Source organism: Acipenser ruthenus, chromosome 8 (assembly GCF_902713425.1).
Source record: "Acipenser ruthenus chromosome 8, fAciRut3.2 maternal haplotype, whole genome shotgun sequence".
In the NCBI taxonomy this organism is placed as follows: domain Eukaryota; kingdom Metazoa; phylum Chordata; class Actinopteri; order Acipenseriformes; family Acipenseridae; genus Acipenser; species Acipenser ruthenus.
The window spans coordinates 18,111,317-18,133,485 of record NC_081196.1 but is presented as its reverse complement, the minus strand read 5'-3'; the positions used below and the strand labels follow the sequence as shown (position 1 = coordinate 18,133,485).

At 37.9% G+C, this 22,169-nt stretch overlaps 1 protein-coding gene and 1 long non-coding RNA gene across 9 annotated transcripts in view; one reads left to right on the top strand and one right to left on the bottom strand.

Annotated features, from left to right (window-relative positions):
* Positions 1-17,839, bottom strand: part of LOC117972773 (roundabout homolog 2-like) — a 722,560-nt gene extending 704,721 nt beyond the window's left edge. For 5 of the 8 annotated variants that reach the window (XM_059028671.1, XM_059028676.1, XM_059028672.1 and 2 more), the window contains exons 1-2: positions 17,704-17,839; positions 9,665-9,775 (exon numbers count right to left, since the gene is read on the bottom strand). In XM_059028671.1, coding sequence (XP_058884654.1) covers positions 9,665-9,761 — 97 coding nt within the window. In that variant the 5' untranslated portion in view covers positions 9,762-9,775; positions 17,704-17,839. The remainder of the gene's footprint in view (positions 1-9,664; positions 9,776-17,703) is intronic. The other 3 variants (XM_059028674.1, XM_059028678.1, XM_059028679.1) reach the window with 1 other exon arrangement.
* The window catches only part of LOC131737746 (uncharacterized), a 66,029-nt gene that overhangs the window by 17,394 nt on the left and 26,466 nt on the right, over positions 1-22,169 (top strand). The window lies entirely within an intron of this gene.

The following is a 22,169-nucleotide window of genomic DNA, read 5'->3' as shown; positions in this document are numbered from 1 at the left end:
TTCTAAGCAGCAGTGTGGAGTAGTGGTTAGGGCTCTGGACTCTTGACCAGAGGGTCGTGGGTTCAATCCCCGGTGGGGACACTGCTGCTGTACCCTTGAGCAAGGTACTTTAGTAAAAACCCAACTGTATAAATGAGTAACTGTATGTAAAAAAATAATGTGATATCTTGTAACAATTGTAAGTCGCCCTGGATAAGGGCGTCTGCTAATAAATAAATAATAATAATAATAATGCCTTTATCCAAGGCGACTTACAGAAACTAGGGTGTATGAGCTATGCATCAGCTGCAGAGTCACTTACAATTACGTCTCACCTGAAAGACAGAACACAAGGAGGTTCAGTGACTTGCTCAGGGTCACACAATGAGTCAGTGGTTGAGGTGGGATTTGAACCGGGGACCTCCTGATTACAAGCCCTTTTCTTTAACCACTGGACCACACAGCCTCCTGTTTATAATCACTTATAACGGATACCTAAACTAAAGTGTTACTAAAACACTTATTGGCGTTGGCTACATCTCACTCTATTACCTTTGTTAATAGTTCTAGAATTGTTTATCTTGTTAGGCAGCCTTTTTGACAGCAATTTAACCTGTGACACTTTGGATGTTGTTGTGTTTTTCCATGAACTCCTTAGGATTTGTTCCATTCATCTCAAGATCACATTAAATACAGCCTTTTCACAAGGACATACAGTACAAGACCTCTTGATGAATGGCATCTCTCAATTTAGCGTTAGCACAAAGTCGTCTCCTTAAGAATCGCTCTCTATATATAAAACAGGCTTTCACATCCTCATCCATCCTCAAGCCAACAAGACGATCCAGATGGATATCACTGGATGCAAGGTCTGGGTTGTAAAGTGGGGTGGGGGATACATTTCTGAATAGTACTGGACACTTTGAAGGAGTATTTGATGGTGAAATGTTCTAAAATAAAATATCGATGTTTTTCATTTTGTTCCCATTACAGTGTAATGGGTTGTAGTTTATGTTCCAGAAAATAACTCAAATTACAATTTCAGTACAGATTGCATTACTGATAGCAGACTGGAAATTGATAAGATTTTGAGCAAACTCCTTATTCAGTCAGGACAATCTTACATTAAATACCCACCTTTATTATAATACAAATCTTACAGATTTACAAAAACATTGAACCCAAACAATGGTTGGAAAAAAAAAATAAGTAGAGTAAGAATAGTTGGAGCACAGCCTCCGGTAGCGCCTGCTAAAAAGCAAACAATAAAATAATAAATAGTTTGCGAAGTAGGATTATATACCTTATAGGTTGATGGGAACTTGCCGGCAATTGGCTTGTAGATTAACCATTGAAATACACTAGGCACTTGTATTATTGATACTATAGATTCCCTGCCTGAAAACCTTGCAAGCTTTATATTTAACTGTTGCAGAATCTAGTAAAGGTGAATCCCGGACAGCTTGAGCTGAATTTACTACACCAAGATCGACACCCACACAGACTTAACACTTGCCATAGCCAAAAAACGAACTAGATTGTAAAAATGAACAGCTACAGTACAAGAATAGAAAAAAAACAATGTTATCAACTCTACAACTGACACACAGGCAAAGGAATTTGTGTATCTTCTGTATTTTAAAATCCTATAACTAAGTTAGAGCACTGAGATGCAAAATCTAATTTTCAAGTGGATAACAATACAATATCCTGTGAAATACAGGGGTTCTCGGAGTAGGGGTCAGGCATGGTTTTAGGCGGCTCACGATCACAATTGCAGTTGCAATAGTATATTACAGAAGCAGGTCTGTGGAAAGGTGGGAATATTCACTGACACGGGAGACAGAAGATTTTATTTGGAAACACCGCACAGGTGCCCAGATTTATTTATTTTTCTTATTAATTGTTTTATTTACTTTAGCCTGCAGAGGGCGCTGTTGTCCGTGGTCTGGATACTGCCGACAGTAAACCAGGACCACGGGGTTACCAACTCAGGTATCCAACTCCGTGCACCTTCAAGTACTCAAAAGTAATGATGAAAACAGAAGGCGAAAGAAAAAGGGAAAATAAAACACAGTAATAAAACTACAAACAAAAGTGCTGCTTATGCAGTGCCCCCACTGCCGCTAAGCCGGTCAGCACGGGTCTCCGTCCTACACTCCGCTGTGCTTATACACTGGGGTTGGCCAGGGTTCCCCGTCTATCTATACACGTCCCCTCGGGTAGGTAATTATTTCTTTCATTTTGTGAATTATTTTTACGGAAGGCTATCCCCTCAGTCGGGCTCGCCTGCTCCTTATTTCACGCCGGCCTCTTCTGCCAGCGACACTGTACTTCCCCCCAACACGGCCACCCGAGCACATAACCAAGCCAGTTCTTATGGGCCGAGCAGTCTCCCAAGGCCCGCCCCTCAGCCACTCAGAGAGAGGGAAAGCACACACACCCTCTTCCCCACCTCTCCATGTCATCGCCATGGCCGACAGGCAGATCCCACGAGACTGCTGCCCTCTACCTGCAGTAATACGGATGTGCCAGACAGTCAGTCCAGATCTCCCCTGTTACAAGGTCATTTGTAGAAAGCACACTTTTTCAGACACTGTACTGCAGTATGTACAGTATATCTGTTCCTGTATTTATTGTGTATACTGTTCAAATTAATAGTAAGCTGTATTTCAATATTATAGATGGATTTTGCATTGCCGGAAACCACCAGACCCAAGTCACTTCAAAGGAACTTTGAAAGCATGCATGCTACATAAAAACAGAATGTAACATTAGAGAAATGTAATATATAAACTAGACAACCCATGGCATGCTGGTTTATACATTCGGAAGTAAACTGCTCAAGGATATGTATGTACAGTATGAATATATGCGTGAACAAAGAGGCAGATGCCATCTGAAAACACATCTATGTGGTACTGTATTCAGTCAACAAAATAGCTGTCCCTTTCCAATGAGTAGCCACTGGTTTATCATTTCCCTAGGTTTTAATTGGAAAGCATTTTAATGTTGTGTCAAAGAGGTATCTAATGTATAGAATCCTTTCACAAGAAAGGGATACAAGTGCCACCAGGAGCTTTGCTTTAAAATGTGATTAAGGCATATTTCAAATTATACAAGCCATACAATCACCCTGATGAAACCTACTTCATATAAAGACAAAAGGAGACTTTGAGGGGAAAGTTAATTACATACCGTATAAACCCCACACAGTCTTCAGCAAGCACAATTGCCTTTTTTCTCTAATCCAACTCTTCTAGGACATTTCCGTACCATATCCAGCACACTTAAGAGTATATTTTACTCTGGCATGTGCCATGCCCCAAGCTCATTAATCAGATTCGGTATATGAGCACTGAATGTTAAAATCTCCAGTCTTTCCCAGCCAAATAACAAAAGGACGCATTAACCTTGGGGCTTTTCAATAGCATTAATTTCCCAACATAAACTTGGCACTGTAGAAAAGGGAACTTTACAGCTGTTGATTTCTTCTTGTTCGTCACTACACTATATTGCACCATAAATTAGACCACACTTATAAGCAGGGTGTGAACAGATTCACTGTGACAGAAAAGGACAAGTAATAAGCACTGAAATGCCTCCAGTCTAACCCAAAGCTCATAATATGTTTTACTAGTATCCATATGCTTCACAAGGCACTTTCTGCTACAAATGTTAAAACTGAAACAGCTTCCCGTATCAGCCACCACTGTACGTGACTTGAACTCACTCAGTGGGGTGGAAGCAAATAGTGTCTTCAGTGATCGGTCACTTGACAAGAGTTAAATCCTCAAATGTTTCTTAAAGTGGTTTCCGAGGCCTGTGATATGATTACCGATTATTGTTTTCACTATTTCAAGTTCAAGTTCATTTTCCTCAAAAATTTGTCCAACACTGGAATCATTTCCACATTACAGCTTTTCAGTCGTTTCTTCCAGTGGTAAAGTTTCTACAAGAAGCCATCGATTTTATCACTTAATGACAGAATGTTGGTGTTGGGACCCTGAAGTGAGACATTCAGCACATTTCGTTTTTCAAAAATGGAAAAACGAAATGTGGAATCAGCCAAGTGTTCTGCATAAGGATATCCAGTGTCAAGAAGGAACAAGTGCAGTTCATCTCTCAGCTCAAAGAAACGCATCAGAATTTTTCCTCGAGACAGCCACCAGAATTCTGTATGCAAAAGCATACAGAAGTGTGTTCTGAACCCATTTCCTTACATAAGATTGAAAACAATCTTGAATTTTTGGGACGAGACTTCAGAAAGTTCACTATTTTTACTGCAGTTTGCAGAACACAATTAAGTTCTGGTTCAAGTTTCTAGAAGACAGATCTCCCCTGTGTATAACATAATGCGGGAAAACAACATGCGGCACTACTTCCAGAACTTTTGCTTTCACTCCAATGTTTTTCCCCATCATAGCATCCGCCCCATCTATACATACACCAAAACAACATGCCCACTGCTTACACAGCGTTTAAAAGGGACCAAGAACAAAGTACACACAAAGCGTACTTAAAACTGCAAGCACAAGTCAAAAAGAAAGTTAGAAAGGCCAAGAGAGAGATAGAAATGAACACTGCCAAGGGGGCTAAAACCAATTCCAAAAGGTTTTTCCAATATTATAACAGCAAAAGAACATTCAAGGAGGAAGTAAAAGTGGAAGAGATGCAAATGGCAACATCATAGATAAAAGAGAAAAAAATAGCAAATATATTAAATGATTACTTTTCACAAGTTTTTACAAAGGAGGATACAGGCAACATGCCCCACATGTCGACTTGCACCTATCCAGTTTTAAATAACTTTAGCATAACAGAGGCAGAAGTGTTAAAGGGACTAGGAGCTCTTAAAATAAACAAATCCTCTAGGCTGGATGAGATCCTCCCAATAGTACTCAAAGAAATGAAAGAAGTTGTTTACAAACCGCTAACTAAGATCATGTAACGGTCTCTTGAGACAGGAGTTGTACCGACAGACTGGAGAATTGCAAATGTAATACCAATCCACAAAAAGGGAGACAAAACCGAACAAGGTAACTACAGACCAATAAGCCTGACTTCTATTATATGTAAACTTATGGAAACTATAATATGATCCAAAATGGAAAATTACCTATTTGGTAACAGTATCCTGGGAGAGATGTAGCATGGTTTTAGAAAAGGGACATCGTGTCTAACTAACCTGCTTGATTTTTTTGAGGATGCAACATCGACAATGGATAATTGCAAAGCATATGACATGGTTTATTTAGATTTCCAGAAAGCTTTTGACAAAGTCCCGCATAAAAGATTAATTTTCAAAATGAATGCAGTAGGGATTCAAGGAAATACATGCACATGGATTAGGGAGTGGTTAACATGTAGAAAACAGAAAGTACTGATTAGAGGAGAAACCTCAAAATGGAGTATCCCAGTGATCAGTATTAGGTCCTCTGCTCTTCCTAATCTACATTAATGACTAATTTGTTAAATTTTCAGACTACACAAAAATAAAAGGAGTGGCAAACACTGTTGCAGCAGCAAAGGTCATTCAAAATGATGTAGACAGCATTCAGAACTGGGCAGACACATGGCAAATTACATTTAATAAAGAAAAGTGTAAGGTACTGCATGCAGGCAATAGAAAATGTCCATTATAAATACCATATGGGAGATACTGAAATTGAAGGAGGAATATATGAAAAAGATCTAGGAGTTTATGTTGACTCAGAAATGTCTTCATCTAGGCAATGTGGGGAAGCTATAAAAAAGGCCAACAAGATGCTCGGATATATTGTGAAAAGTGTTGAAGTTAAATCAAGGGAAATAATGCTAAAACTTTACAATGCATTAGTAAGACCTCATCTAGAATATTGTGTTCAGTTCTGGTCACCTCACTACAAAAAGGATACTGCTGCTTTAGAAAGAGTGCAAAGAAGAGCAACCATAATTGTTCCTGATTTAAAAGGCATGTCGTATGCAGACAGGCTAAATTAATTGAATCTATTCAGTCTTGAACAAAGAAGACTACACGGCGATCTGATTCAAACATTCAAAATCCTAAAAGGTACAGACAATGTCGACCCAGGGGACTTCTTTGACCTGAAAAAAGAAACAAGGACCAGGGGTCACAAATGGAGATTAGATAAAGGGGCATTCAGAACAGAAAATGGGAGGCCGTTTTTTTACATAGAGAATTGTAGGAGTCTGGAACCAACTCCCCAGTAATGTTGTTGAAGCTGACACCCTGGGATCATTCAAGAAGCTGCTTGATGAGATTCTGGGATCAATAAGCTACTAACAACCAAATGAGCAAGATGGGCCGAATGGCCTCCTCTCGTCTGTAAACTTTCTTATGTTCTTATATTCTTCTTAATTAGATACGTCCGTAGACTCATCAAGTTGCAAGGCAAATTTGGGGCTCTATTTAACATGTTCGATAAGCTGAACCTTTATATCATAAGCAATATCTTCAATGCGTCTTACAACCGTATCATTGGACAACGGAATCGTTTCAAGTGGAGTTGAAAATGTATCTCCATGCGTAATACAACACATTGCTACCGCAGCAGGAAGAACGAGTGTTTCTCTGACTGTGTGTGGCTTTTTACATTTAGCAATTTGGTATGAAACTTCATAGGAAGCTCTAAGTGCTTTTGTAGGGATTGTTGTTTGTTTGCTCAGAACATCCCATTGACCTTTCAGTTCTCGTTCTTTTTGCTGAAAAAACGCATGTGTCGCATGTTAAGGCTGCAGATGCCTTTTTAGTTTTGCAGGTTTCATGCTATCTTGTGCAAGCACTTCTGAGGGTACTACTCACTTTCAGTAATCAAGTAGGTGAAGCCATACTGCATGTATTCGTCTTGATAGTTTGTCCGTTTGACTTTATTCTGCGTCAGGGCCTTACTTTTCCACTTCACTGCATGTGTGACTTGCTTTTCGGTATCTCCTACCGGCACTTCATGAGAAGTTGAAGCAATTTCATTCGCTTCTCTGTTTGTCTCTTCTGTCGTTTTTTCTTTTCTTTCACCCGACTGAGCCAACAATCCATTTTTACATATATACTATACTTCCAGCAAGCTCAAAATGTAAAAAACGCAAAACTGTGATGGCTTCCAGTGCTTACATGTAAACACGTTACACCATGTGGCAGTTTCTTGAACAAAATGATTCAACGACGCACAACAATATTAGACAAACTTAACCATTTGGGGTCCATTTATTCATCGTATCTCAGGCCCATCAGGTCCAATTTATTTTCACACAAGCTGTTTATTTTACACACGCTGTTTAAAAGTAATTTTATTCATAGTAAAACAGGTTTAAAAGGCACTGCATATCAACAGGACACTCAGTACTGCATCTCCAGCCCTGCCCCACTCCTTGTTCGTTGTATTTATCACATATCTCTTCATAGTAGTGTATACTGCTAAATCATCTCCTGATCACTCGTTTTATCACCAAACTCCTCAATAATGCTATCCAAGTTTTATTACTATAACATCTCAAAAAGCTTGGCAAATGTCCGCAATTTTCTTTGAGCGCTGGATGCGGAAGCAGCTATCTTGTTTGTTTATGTCTGTAGTGAAGGGACTGTGCATATTGCTCAGATCCGCCTCCGTTTTATTTTCGGCTTCTCTCGGCCTCTCTCGGCCATTGAAAGCTTTTCTCTGCTTTTTCCGGAGAAAAAAAAGACTAATGACCCGTACTTGATGTCTTTTTGATGGTCTGGTCTGACATAGGATCGCAAAGGGTTAAAAAACAATCTGTCAAATACACAGCACCATCTACAGACCATGTCTGGAGCCATCCGTAGTAAGAGAGTTACTGCTATAGGTAAAATGTGTTAAGTATTTTTTTTTTCCACCAAAACTTGCGCTAAAAATTGCACCCCCCAGTTTGAGAACGACTGCTCCTGTATACACAGTCGCTCAAACCTGGTGCTGAGGTCGGTAGCCTGCAGCAATAATATAGGAGACCACTGGCATTTAATTGAATACATTTTGAGGTACAAAAGTACTTTTTTGTAGTAGGTGCCCATGATAGATGCTACTTAATCCTGCATGCATGTAAAGTACAAACAAGTGAATGACTTTCTATGTGAATGGTTTAAACAGGCTTGTGCTAATAACAGGTAAAGATTATGTTGAATTGTTGTGTTTAAAGTTTTCTTAGAAAAACAGTGTATGTACAATGTATGTTTATGTACAGTTATACATTTTCTTTTTTTTGTTTAAGCATTCAAATAGTTTTGTCATTTTACCTTTTTTAGGTACAGTATTCGATTTTTAAAACTAACTCTGTAATCCAGCACACTGTTTAATCTGACACAATTTTCTAGTCCCAAGTGAAGCCGGTGTGCAGATTTTACTGTAAAAATGTAAAACACTTTCAATTGAACACTCCATTCACTGCAAGTTCAATGAACACAGTGACAATTGCACATAACTGAAATGAGAATGCAATATCAATTTACATTTTCAGTCCTCAATTGTCACAAACAAACAAACAAACAAACAAACAAACATCACAGAACAACAATATAAATGGACTTAGACTTTGTTTAATTCCAAAAAACAAAGACCCAGTCTGTAACTCAAAAACAGAAATTCAATATCAGTAATACACTTCATACATCGTCTTTGGAGACAAAAATCAAAAGCACTGTTTGAGTGGTACTGGATACTACTTTATTATTAGTCTATCATCTGAATTAAAAAGAGCTTTAAATCTTGAAAAAGCTCAACCCCCAGTAGAGATAATTATTTCTGTGGTTTTGGGACATGTAATTTACCTGAAATTCATATTTTAAAAAGTTAGGTGTGGTGGTAAGACAAATGGCAGTAACTAGAGTTTTACACATTGGATTAACACAAAAGTGGTATCATTGCATTGAACAAGACCTGTGTTTTTATTGAATATATCATAGTGTGAGGTAATATGATCATGTGACATTATCAGAGGTCAAAGGGCACACAGAGTCTTGTTTTGAGCTGTTTTTGGACTTTTTGAGTTCAAATGGCTGAAGAATGTGTTCCACCTGAGCTAGAACTCTTTAAGAAGGTTCATCATATTCCTGAGATTATGTGTCAGTTTTTTTATCAAAAAGATTTGATCTCTACCTTACTGTTCGGTTTTGGCAGGGCGTTACAAATGTCCCTTTCTGACAAAAATGTGTATGGTTTTTCAAACATTCCATGCCAAGGGGAGGCAAAAAAGCTTTCCATATGACTTGCAAGGGTTTGAGACAATCAGAATTCTGCACTATTGACATTGACAGTGTTTGCCAAACGGACCGAGATCACCTCTTTAGGTGGACTCGGTACGGTTTGTTTCCCGAGCAGACTTTGTTGTTCTCTCTTCACACCAAACGTACCGAACCATAGTGCGGACCAAACCCTCTAAACAGACCCAGTGTGAACACAGTCCTAGAACACATACTATACGCGATTGTCTGTTTAATGAAAATAAAAAGTAACAACTGCAGCAACAAACAAAAAAAAACAACATACAAACCCAACTAAACTTCACTTATCACAAAGAGAACTGTTGTCCGCATAGTGTACATGTATAACAGTACAAATAATCCAAACCCCTCCCAGAAAGCAGAGATGGGGAAAACTGTTTAACAAAGCACCAATTTCCAAGTAATACCAAGCCATTAAACCAGCAAAAGTGTATGTAAGGATATTTAACTTACCTTGTCCCTGTCCTTTAACGGTCTGACTCATCAGGATAATAATCAAGGTCCCAAATAACAGATTGCCTGATCTGACACCTTCCTGTCCTCCAGCCATTTCATTATTGGGCACTGGCAGACAAAAGCAATCAAAAGGTTAGTTCACATAAGCCTTAAACTGTCAATGACAAAATAAATTATAAACACAAACCAACAAATAAAAGAGACCTTCATTTTTGCTGCAGTAAACACATACTGGAATTACTTGTAGTCTAATGACATTGGTTGTAATCTAATGACATTACATATGTAATAAACATGGTTTAAAAAACGCACAACAGATTTCTTACTGACCCCTTATTTTGTTTTACTTTACTTTTCCAAAATGTATATTTTACACCAGGTGAAGCCATTTACCCTTGAATACAATACATTTGAGGATAAACACTGATTCCTGTCCAACTTCCTATGCAGCATGTACCAAGACCCACCTGAACCCCCATTGAAAGCGAGGCGTAGGTGGGGCCGTGCTACGTGCTGCACTGGAAGTAAACTTAGGAGTGTGTATCCTCAGATTTGTATTATGGCAAAATAAATGGGCCTCTTCCAAGTCCATTTGAAAGTTTATTGATCTAAACAATCGAGTGAAAAAAATATAGCACTTCTGTAAAAGTTGCTGGCTGTTGCGAAAATTATTTTCACAGCTTTAATTAAAGGGTACATATATTAAGTGAACTCTCGACCACACAATAAAGTCATTTTTTATGGGGATTGTAGGAAGAAATAACAAGTATCTCTCATTCAGGGCAGTCTCATTAAGGGGTTGTACACATTTTTACATAAACTGAAAGCACAAGGGGGATTGAAAAAGATCAAAGTGCATAAATAACCAGAGGAGCAAAATTCAGTCCCAGATAAATAAGACCAGAATGAGACTTCCACTTTCTAATTACCCTTTAGAGGCACTGTACAACAAAGGGTGCATTCTGTCCTGTGGATGGAATACTATTAAATATGCCTCCTACAGTGGGACAAACAGTACATCTCAGATCGAAGGCTCTCAGACAAATGAATGCGCAGTCGATTCATAAAACTTTAATGACATTTTTTGGAAGACTAAGTTTTAATGGAGCTTTGGGGAATTATAATATGTTGCAGTACTCTGATCTTGTTAATAATGAATAACATTTTCTATATGATACAGGATTTAAAATGTTATAATAAATACTGAGTAGAAATTTTGCAAACTTTTACTCCTTGAAGTTTCCACCCATTAGATAAAAAGGTTACAAATTACAAGATTGGAGACATGTGTGATACTAATTAAAGAAACTAATTAGTTTGAAATATCACTATAATCCAATTATTTATTATCTTTTCTAAGGGGTACCAACAAATGTGTCCAGGCCATTTTAGAATATCTTTGTAGAATAAGCAGTAATTCATCACTTTCACAGCTTCTTTGCTTTATTCTATGACATACCAAAGGCATGCAAGTATACATGATAAAATAGCTTTTAATTTCATCACTTTTCAGGAGGAATGAAGCATTATTTCAATGAGCTGTAAGGGTACCAACAAATTTGAGCACGTCTGTATATAGCTTTGTCTTTATAATACCTGCATATTCCAATCTGAAGTAGTCGTAATAAGGGGTAGGAGATTGATTTAAAAACCTTGGTTTGGCACTCCTTTAACTATTATCAAAGTTTAACCATAACGTTTATAATACCAATTGACAGCAGAAATGTTGTTATATTTCCCCAAGGTTGCTTCCCATCTGTGTGTGAGCAAGGAAGCACAAATTTCTTTTTTTGTTAGTGTTTTCTGTTTTGTTTTTAAATTACGTATATCATGTTAAATTCAGAGTGAAAGTAGGACTGTGAGAGTTCAGCGTCCAGCTGTACGTTGCTAGATAACCCATAGCTTGTATTTAGATTTCGTAATGGGACATCATAATTTTCATTTAGTAACAACATACAGCGGGGTCTTTCAACTTTCAATGAGGAAGTCTATTCAATCCTATCACTAACAATTCTCCAAACAAGCTCAAAGATTAGAGAAAAAGTGTAATACAAAAGCTCTTCAATCATTTACGAAATCTCAGAGTTCATTACTCAACTAGATTTAAATGAGACCTGAAAGAGGATATTTTTTTAAGGATTACATACTGTTTTGTAGATTAAACACATTATTTATTATCAAAATAAAACATGCAGAGATCTCTCCGAATTGGTACATAGGCAGTCTATAAAACAATAAGGCTCTTGTGGACACTGAAACTGTTCAACTGAAGACCCCAACCACCTTTTGGGGAGACTTGTTCCTGTGTATTATATTTTGTCACTTGATCTTGTAAGAGATTCAAATCTGCTGTTGTTTTTTTTTTTAAGTGTTCATATTTTAAGGACAAAGTGCTTTTCATCCATTACAACTAAGACAGCTACTTTGTATTCCAGAAAAGGTCTCCCCTTACACAGTGCTCGTTCATTTACTTATCAATACACAGTACAAAGCACTTGATATAAGAGTTTGTCAACAATAAATTGTTAGGATTGCCCTATTATATTTTTTATGTACCGTTAATGCAGTTATTTAAAAGCCTCTGCATCCCAATTTGCAAAAACAATGCAGATTATCCACCTAATCTGTTTGTAAAACAGAGGTTTTAACAGCCTCTCAGGGTTTAGTCAGCTGCTGATTCAAGCAAATTCAGGGACGCATTACAGATGTAAACAATAAACTAGAGTTCACTAAGTGCTATTATTCACACACATTCCACAGGAAATCAATAGTGTTGACTCATTTATCTCCAATTTGATTTCCCTTTAAATCTCCGTAAATGAGACAAAGCTGTAATGCAATGATATGATTTGCATACAGTATGCTTGACGTGGAAAGCACCCTCTTGTTATTTTGAAAATAACTGATGTACCGGTATCTAGTTATCCTGCTACAGGTATCTATATCGGATATTCTCTTGTCAAAGCCCCGCACCAGTTTAATGTCAAATATTTCCTATAAATCAACCTCACTATTCCAAAATGCAAACATTCACAAATTCAGTTCATACACACTTTGACCATGTTGACAGAAAATGATACAGTGCATGTACCATACTTTACTGTATAAGGGCTATTCACTAATTTACTACATCCAATATTTCACTGTTGTTTGATGTGTAAGTCAGATAGTGAAATAACAAGGGAGTACAGTACAAAAACTCATTCTCGACACACCTCCCCAGTTTAATAGCAGTGTAATGCTTCTCTATTGCAAACCTAATGTACCAAGTTATCTTGGGTGGGTAACCGAGCACAAGTGATTCAAAGAACCTGGTGCCTCCAAGGATTTTTGGGATAACCCACTAGGCCACAACCACTCACAACCTGTGAATGCCATATTATTTAAGACATGGCGGTCTATGGTTTCTGAAGGAAAAATGTAAAACAAAGAGCCAAAGGTTCACGGAATTGATCTGAACTGTAATTTCTAGTGAAGTTCACATTTACTGTATATTCATTTTTGCTACTTTATTATTTTGTAAGGGCTCATATAATATCATGCAAGTGCAGTTTCCAGATCACACATATACATACAATGAAATTGTATCCATTTACAACGTTTTCCTTATCAAAGTTTACCATATTAAAAGCATAACAAAGTTGAACAAAAAATAGTGAAAGCATGGTAAAGCGTAGATAAACATTGAAAAGAATAGCGAGATATGATAAAGCATATTAATAAACATGGCAAACCAGGGTAAACTATAGTAAATGCATAGTATAACCATATGAAAAGCATGGTAAAACTGCAAAAAATACTGTACTAAACTTTTACAAGGGTTGTCCCTGTGAAAGCTATTTAAAAGAGACATGTCAACTGTACTTAATATCTAACGGGATATAATTAAAGACAGATGTGGGCTGTTTGTTTTACCTCAAAGAAAAAATAGCTGATTCACATAAAATTAACCACAGTTTAATATTTGCCCATGGTCGCTATGAAAGCACATGCACAATCTTGTAAGACTACTTGTCCATGTACTTAGTCAGTGCATAAACATTAATTGGTAAGCATGTACAAGCTGTAATATGGGGAGTTAGAATGCTACCAGCCACAGCTGCTACATGGTCGGTGTGCAAGATACTCCTGAGGTTTCAGCCCCCCTTGACTATAAATGGAAACTATACCACAGTGAACCTTGATGCCAAGTGGAAATGAACTGCCACTAGCTAGAACAAGAAGTGAAGCTAAATGAACTCAGCTAACCTAGAAAATGTACAGATTCATTGGACTGTGGAATGGATTTTAAGAGTGAATTCAGCCAGCCCCCCGAAACACTCCCTACTGTACACACTCATAAGGTTTGCATTACATTTCTTTAATACTGTATAGATGAAACCAGTGAGACCATAATATAAATTAAATTAATTTAAAACAATAACCAAACAGATTTATCTTAGAGAATGGAAAGAATGTTATGAGACCCTGTGTTGTTTCAAAGCGAAGTTAATTGTCAGTATATTTTGCAGCATACTGTATTATTATGCAAAACAGCTCACCCTGAGAATAAAAAGAACTGCCTGGATTCACTGTTTGTTATGCTAGCTACTAGCTGGGGACTTTTTTTTGAATGGGAAAGTCATCACAATGAAACACCAGAGTGAGACCTACTTGAATGATAGAAACAACAACAGTATTTATTTGTTTAGATCATTAAAATAGGGGTGGCAGTCTCACTTGGTATGGGTATACACCTTTCTTCCAGCATAATTAATGCACATTTTTGTTTTTTCTAGAAAATAGTTTTTCATGGAAATATTAAGCAAAATGAGGTGGTCCCTAAGTTGAGGGTTATCACATTTTCCAAGGACATCCTTGTTTATCTGTGAGTTTACTGTTACTGCAGATAATTGTCTATCCGTGACCAGTGCCATCTACCTCTCTAATTTGGAGTGGGTACAAACAGTAATACATCTCACACTAAAATAGGTACATTTTAATTTGCAGTTAGATGCATTTTCATGGAAACAGTGCAGTTACTAAGAAATACTAAGCCAAAAACACACAACATACCAAATATTACATTTTTAGGTTGTTCCCTTCTAACTGTATAAACATCAAATAAATGACTCCTTTTGTCAGCCCATAGTGCAGAAGCAACAGCAGCATGGGACTGCAGAAATGCAGTCTTTTTGCATAAGCCAACTATTTTTCATACTCAGAACATGTATGAGTTTATCCCCTGCCTCTGAATTTAGTTATACATTCACATCTGCTCATCCCCACCAAAAACAAATAAATCAACACACCCTTACGGTGGAGGTAGCTAACAAAATAATTTCATAAACCTTACATGTGCACTTCCATTCACTGTACTGGATTCAAATATGCAGCTTTGAAAGAAACATGTTACAGTGAACATTAGATTTAAGATTTATGTTTGCTTGACTTGCTCTTAAGAAGTCTATTACTATTTCACTTCCTAAGTCATGTAACTAAGCATGTTATTGGCTGCAACGCATGTGAGCGATCAGGGGAAGCAGCTAGTTGGTTAACCCCAGTGCAATGCTGCCTGAAAGTGAAGCTTGCAAATAGACATGTATTTAACATAGAGACGTATCAGATCGCATTTGTTTAAAATGTACAAATATATTAATAGTTCCTTAAAAACTACAGATTTTAGACACATATACTGTAGGTTGGCCTTTCCTCTTTAAGAAGTAGGGAGAATTCTGTCTCTGCTACTACTGTGTGTTTCAAATGCAACAGTCCCAAAACTAGTCTCCTGAGCTGGGAAGCAAGCCTGTTATAAAACACTCTGGCTCCAAAGCAATTATTGTGACTAGTCCCAAAAGACTGAAGGATGTAAGACTTTTTATTGTTGTCAGAGTTTATAATTTCTATAGTCACAGGGGCTGTGAAGTAAATGCATGGGGTAAGAACACACAATGCACAAAATACGGTGCAGATGTCCAACACACAATACCTTTCATTTTTTTCCAATACTTCCTGCACTAAGCCCTCCTGTGAGTTGATAAATGAAAATGCCTTTCAGGTGCCAACCTGAAGTATTCCCATCAGGTCATATCTCCTGTGGAATACTCACAGCAGGAGAGTTCAGTGGCATGGAGACTGTATTTCCCAGCTGTGCAGATGAATGTAGTTTTCTACATTCATTTTGCAAATTTTAGCTTTCTACATCCAACCTAAATTGAGTCGGCCTTTTAAAAATGTTTATATTTGTCATTTTACTTTACTGACATTTTTAATTAAAAATCATTAATAATCCAAGTACAAGACTGTCAGTGGCATACTATTTTTCTACCGCCACCATTGGTTATTTTATTGGCAGACATCCCAGATACAACAGATTGGAAATTAGTGTGCAGCAATATTAACGTATCATTCTGGATAGCGCTATATTTTTCTCAGCTTTTTCCCCCTTAGAATAAACATAATATAAATTCACACGTTTTTTTTTCTTAAACACCTTCAATGAATTGTTATCTCCAAAGTGACACCCTCTGCATTTATCTGTTCTCTTCTAAATACAGAATTTTATTTTTTGACTTGTGAAGCTACCTGCTTTTTTGATTTGGGTATTTCAATGCATAGTAAAGTTTGAAAACCAAATACAAAAATATTTTCCTTCCAAGTATAAATATAAATATGTAACTATTCCTCTTATTAAATCATTTTGCATAATATATTAACATTTATGTTAATTACACATTTTGTTCAGGGAGTGCAGCAAGTTGGGGGGACCAATCAGTACTAAACCACTTGTTTTAACCAACTATAATTTCCAATGAGGAATTCATTTTTGGCATAAAATACACAGAAGTTGGTTTTCTATTGCTGCAGATATTATGGGCGGTCTTGAGTGATATTTCTCTCCCAGGCTACCATACCACATTCTGATCTTCAGTCTAGACACAGTGAGCATGTAACTAAACACTGTCCTCAAACCACTTCCGCTTTACCCCAAACTGTGTCCCGAATCCCAAAGCAGAACCCAGAATCAGGTCCCAAACCCATATGCTCATTGTCATTTAACAGCTAAAGTCTCCGTCTTATATTTTCAAAGGTCGTTCTTTAAACCTTCCTATGGTCACTTGGGTGTTTTTCAGTTAACTGCCACTGTGCTTCGTGTAGTTTAAACAATCACGGAAAAGTCATTCAATATCAGTCTCAAAGGCTTTAAATTGAGGAGGTTTACGAAATATTGAAGCCTAGTTCTAATGTGTTATTGTGTTTGTTTTTCTATATTGTGTATTAATTATTATTTTTGTTTATATTAAACTGTGTTGTGCACTTCAGTGGGTGGGTTGACTTTCACTGCTGCTGTTTATTTGTGTTGTCATGCCAGGGCCTCTTGTAAATGAGGCTTCAGTCCTAATGGGTGTAACGGCTAATAAATAAATAAATGGATGCCAAAGGAAACAGGCTTGGTGGATAATGTATGGTGCCTATTATACCATTCCTGCTGTCAAACCTCACTACTGAAACAATGCAAATGACTAGACTAGATTCTGTAATTAAATGTTTAAATTTGTAAATATATACAGCACCTGTGGTATCAACCGGGGTGCAGCTCATCAGTCCGTATGGTTTATGACATGCCGCATAAATGCTAGGTTAATTTATTTTCACAACATGGTCATATTTGACAGGAAGTTTTGGGAAACACACGGATTCTCATGCTCATATCTACTGTCAACACTAAGGATGTTAAGGATGTTACAGACAATAATAACATAAATACGCTGAATACTTTGAACTGATAATGTTTTGTAATGTTGAAAAAAATGCCTCTAACTATAAAATGTCTTTACATTAATAGACTACTAAACAGTTAGCATAGCTGTTCTGTAGTCAATCATTTGGTTATTTGGTATTGTTGCAGTAAATTATAGATCTAAAACAGGTGAATTAGTCAAAAGCTTTATTAAGCTTTATTACTATTCACCCCTTAAAGGTAGCTGCAATTTCCCTGTAAAATAAACAAGGTGATGCTGCCATCTGCTAGACGACGATCAGTGAAAGTCACTCACCTCTGCTTTCCCCTCTTAGAGCCTGCTTGTAGCTATCGGTGTATGCACTGCCAGTGTAATCCAAGTATAGAGACAGCTAGGTCCTGTCCTGTTTGGTATACTAGGAGTCCTCCCTGAGCCACACTGGCAATTCACTCTTCCCGGCACGAGAAAGCACTGCCCCTCACCACAGACAGAGAGAGAGAGATGGTATGGATAATGGAGATTGTCATAGGTTGCATTTGTGGTAATCCAATACATATAACAGACTGCAAGCACCCTACTTCAGAGTAAAAGCCTCTCCCTGACATACCAGCAGACTTAATTAAACTGATTTTATCACTTGATTTAAAGGAGGAGTTTTTTTCCTTCTTTACAGTAGCTAGCATTTTTCCATGTCAAAAGTTCTCCTGTTATATTTTAGTATAGTTGTTTCAATGATAGACTTTTAATTAAATAAATGAACTGAACAGTCTGCACTGGAGCTATATTTCATACTAAAAGTCTTCAATGTCTTATTCGCTAAGAAATATTACAAGTTAATAACAAGCAATTAAAGCTAATTCTGTTAGAGTTAAAGCTAATGAATATGTGATAATAGTAAATTACTCATGTTATGTTTTCTTTTTTAATATAATGTGGCAATTTCATTTAATTATCTTTTTATGTTATCTGTTACCAAACTAAACACTAGATGGAATTGCTTTCACTCACTGACAGAGAAAGAATGAAGAATGAAAAGTGTGCCCCAGACTGGATGGTTTGACAGAATCATTCCAGGGTCAGTTGGAAGTCAGCCACCCAGGAAGGGGGCGGAGCCACAGTACACCAAGTCATCGCCCCAGACGGGAAGCGATGTGGCAATTGCTGATTGGAGGAAAAATGATTGCACTCGCTAACCAAGGGGGCGTGGCTGAAGGTACAAAAGGGGATGTGGCCGAGCGAACTGCTCCTTTGTTATGATTATGAACGAACCACTGAAGGACTGTGATATACCATGAGCGTTTAGTGTTTGTTTATTTTGTCGTACTGATTGTAAATGTTTGTTCTTGTTTGACAGCTAACACGTACCAGGAGCTGTCACTAAAGGCCAGCACCAACCTGGACAACACTGCACTACTGTTCACAAATAAATGTATTTCACAACTCGCAGTTAAAAAGCACTCCCTTTGGAATTGTAACGGTATCTGTGTTCTATATGTGTATTTACCATTATTATTATTTCGGAACTAAACCCCATGGGTTTTACTGAGCAGTACACATAGCTGTGTATTGCCAGTTATTATTGTTTACAGTTGTCAAGTGACTTTGGATTATAAATAAATCATCATTGCACCGTGAACGTTGTTGTTTGTCATTACTTCAGATTAAATACACCTGTTTCTGGAAGGCCCCAGAGTTTTTTAGAGAGCATATCTAAACAAACAGCATCATGAAGACCAAGTCCAGGATAAAGTTCTGGAGAAGCACCAATAAGGGTTGGGTTATAAAAAAATATCCGAAACTTTGAACATCCCCCGGAGCACCGTTAAATCCATTATTAAAAAATGGAAAGAATATGGCACAACCGCGACTCTGCCTAGAGAAGGCCGTCCACCAAAACTCAGTGACCAGGTAAGGAGGGCATTAGTCAGAGAAGCAACCAAGAGGCCAATGGTAACTCTGAAGGAGCTGGAGAGATGGGAGAAACCGTCCATGGGACAACTATAACCCGTACGCTCCACAAAGCTGGGCTTTATGGAAGATTGGCGATAAGAAAGCCATTGCTGAAAAAAACCCATATCAAATCCCGTTTAGATATTGCCAAAAGGCATGTGGGGAACTGTCACAAAGACGGCCAGAGTGGGTGGCATCAGACTAGATGCAGGAAATAAAACAACAGAGAGGTGTGGTTTGGTGGAGCTGAGCGAATGATAGACTTTTAATTAAATAAATGAACTGAACAGTCTGCACTGGAGCTATATTTCATACTAAAAGTCTTACTAAACGCTATGTGTGGCGCAAAGCCAACACTGCTCATCACCCTGAGAACACCATCCCCACGGTGAAGCATGGTGGTGGCAGCATCATGTTATGGGGATGCTTTTCATCGGCAGGGACTGGGAAACTGGTCAGGATTGAGGGCAAGATGGATGGAGCCAAATACAGGGAAATTCTAGAGGAAAACCTGTTTCAGTCTGCAAGAAACCTGGGGCTGGGGCGGAGTTTCACCTTCCAGCAGGACAATGACCCTAAACACACAGCCAAAGCTACACTGGAGTGGTTTAAAAACAAGAACCTGAATGTCTTAGAATGGCCCAGTCAAAGCCCAGACCTCAATCCGATTGAGAATCTGTGGCAAGACTTGAAAATTGCTGTTCACCAACGGTCCCCATCCAACTTGACAGAGCTTGAGCAATTTTGCCAAGAAGAATGGGCAAAAATTGCAAGATCCAGATGTGCAAAGCTGGTAGAGACTTACCCAAAAAGACTCACAACTGTAATTGCTGCCAAAGGTGCTTCTACCAAGTATTGACTCAGGGGGGTGAATACTTATGCAACCAACAAATGTCTTTTTTATTTGTTTAATTCACTTTTGTGTCACAATAAAAAATATTTTGCACCTTCAAAGTGTTAAGTATGTTGTGTAAATCAAATGGTAAAAATCCCAATTAAATCCATTTTAATTCCAGGTTGTAACACTACAAAATGTGGAAAAGTCCAAGGGGGGTGAATACTTATGCAAGGCACTATATGCAATAAAAGTCAGGCTCCATGTCCTAGTGCTCTTTACGACAGTCCACCATCTCATAGCATTCATATAAGGGTTACTCATTGCTGAAAAATATATTTATCCACTGGCTATAGTTCAAAGTAGGGTTAGACTTATGCAGTATATATTAAGAGTTTTCCCAAATACATATCTGATTATTTGAATGAGGCAGTATTTGTTAGAAATCCGAATAAAAAATGTAATTTGTGCTAATTTCTACTAGCATGTCCACCAGTAAAATATTAACTATTGTAAGCTAAGGAATAGGTTTGTTAATCTTGCGTGATTGTTGAATGAGAGTTGTGACAGAAATATAATGAGTTCTGGTTGTAAATCTCAATCTCGACATGTGAGGATACGAAGTAGCGAAAGGGAAAGGCTTTGGACAGGTTGTCCTGACAGTTCATTCCCTGGGTCGGGAAGTCAATCAGCCTGGAAAAAGACGAGACTCCAATGCGAGAATGTATTGACCTGGAAGGTAAACGAGGTAGCAGCTGCAGGCAATAGAGTCAGCTGTAATTGTTTACCAAGGGGTCATCCATAATCGCATAAGAGTGGTTGGAGAATTGTAAATCTTTTCCTTCGCTTGGGTTTTTGTTACGAGGAAACTGGAAGGACCGGGAGATTGCCCAAAATAAATAACGAAAGGAGTTTGTGAGTGTTTTGTTTGTTTGTTTGTCTGTTTAGTAATTGTTTGTGTTTGTTATCACTAGACGGCTAAACACAGATCCGGAGCTGTCGCCAAGGGCCAGCACGAAACCGGATCATCAATGCACTAGCGTCACGAATAAACATTGTTATCAGCACTTGTTTCACTAATAGCACATATTATATTGTACTTCACCACAAGCACTGAGAGCACTCACTTTGGAACAGTGATCGTGTGTGTCTAATTGTGTGTGTTTTGTACCGTGTCTATTATTTGCGGGACTGCAACCCTTTGTTTCATTACTGTGCAATACACATTGTTGTGTATTGCCAGCTCTTTATTAATTACTGGCAGGTCATTAGACCATTGGATTACAAACGATTAAATCAATCATTTTCACCCGTACTTTGCTGTCTGTGCGTTCTTGGAATCACTGTATCCGCACTGCACCTGCTATACACCTGTTACCACTTACCACTTTGCCACAGAGTGAATGACATGTAACTTCCTGTGTGAGCGAGAAGGAAAAGTGAGAAAGAGAGACGATAAAGATTAAGCAGATCACCATTACTGTGTTCACCTAAATGTGCTCTGTTGCTGTATGTGATACTTTGGATTTGTTAATAACGTGATTCAACTTGGTATATAGAGTCTCCATCTCTGATTTCTTAATAGCGATTACAATAAATAATAACGCTATACTATTTTTAATACTCTGCATATGTCATGATGAAAAATGACAAAATTAATTACATTTACTGTACAGTTAACTGACTCCTTGGCTTGTCCTGTGAAAACATACAAAAATTTGGAATCATGTCACTAAGTCATATACTTGAGTATTTGTATTAATATCGCCAGTACTTTTTAGTGGGGGTGTAACAGGGGCGTTCTGTTATGGTGTGGGAATCCTCTGAGAATGAGAGAGGGTTTGACAGGTTTTATTTATTTTACAGGCAGCTGCAGTGATGAGTCACCACTAGAATACCAGCAATGGCAGCCCTAGTACGGGAGGATGTATACCATGCAGTACATGAATAGCAAAAAGGCAAACAAAACACTAGAACACAGAAAATAAAAGGTGGC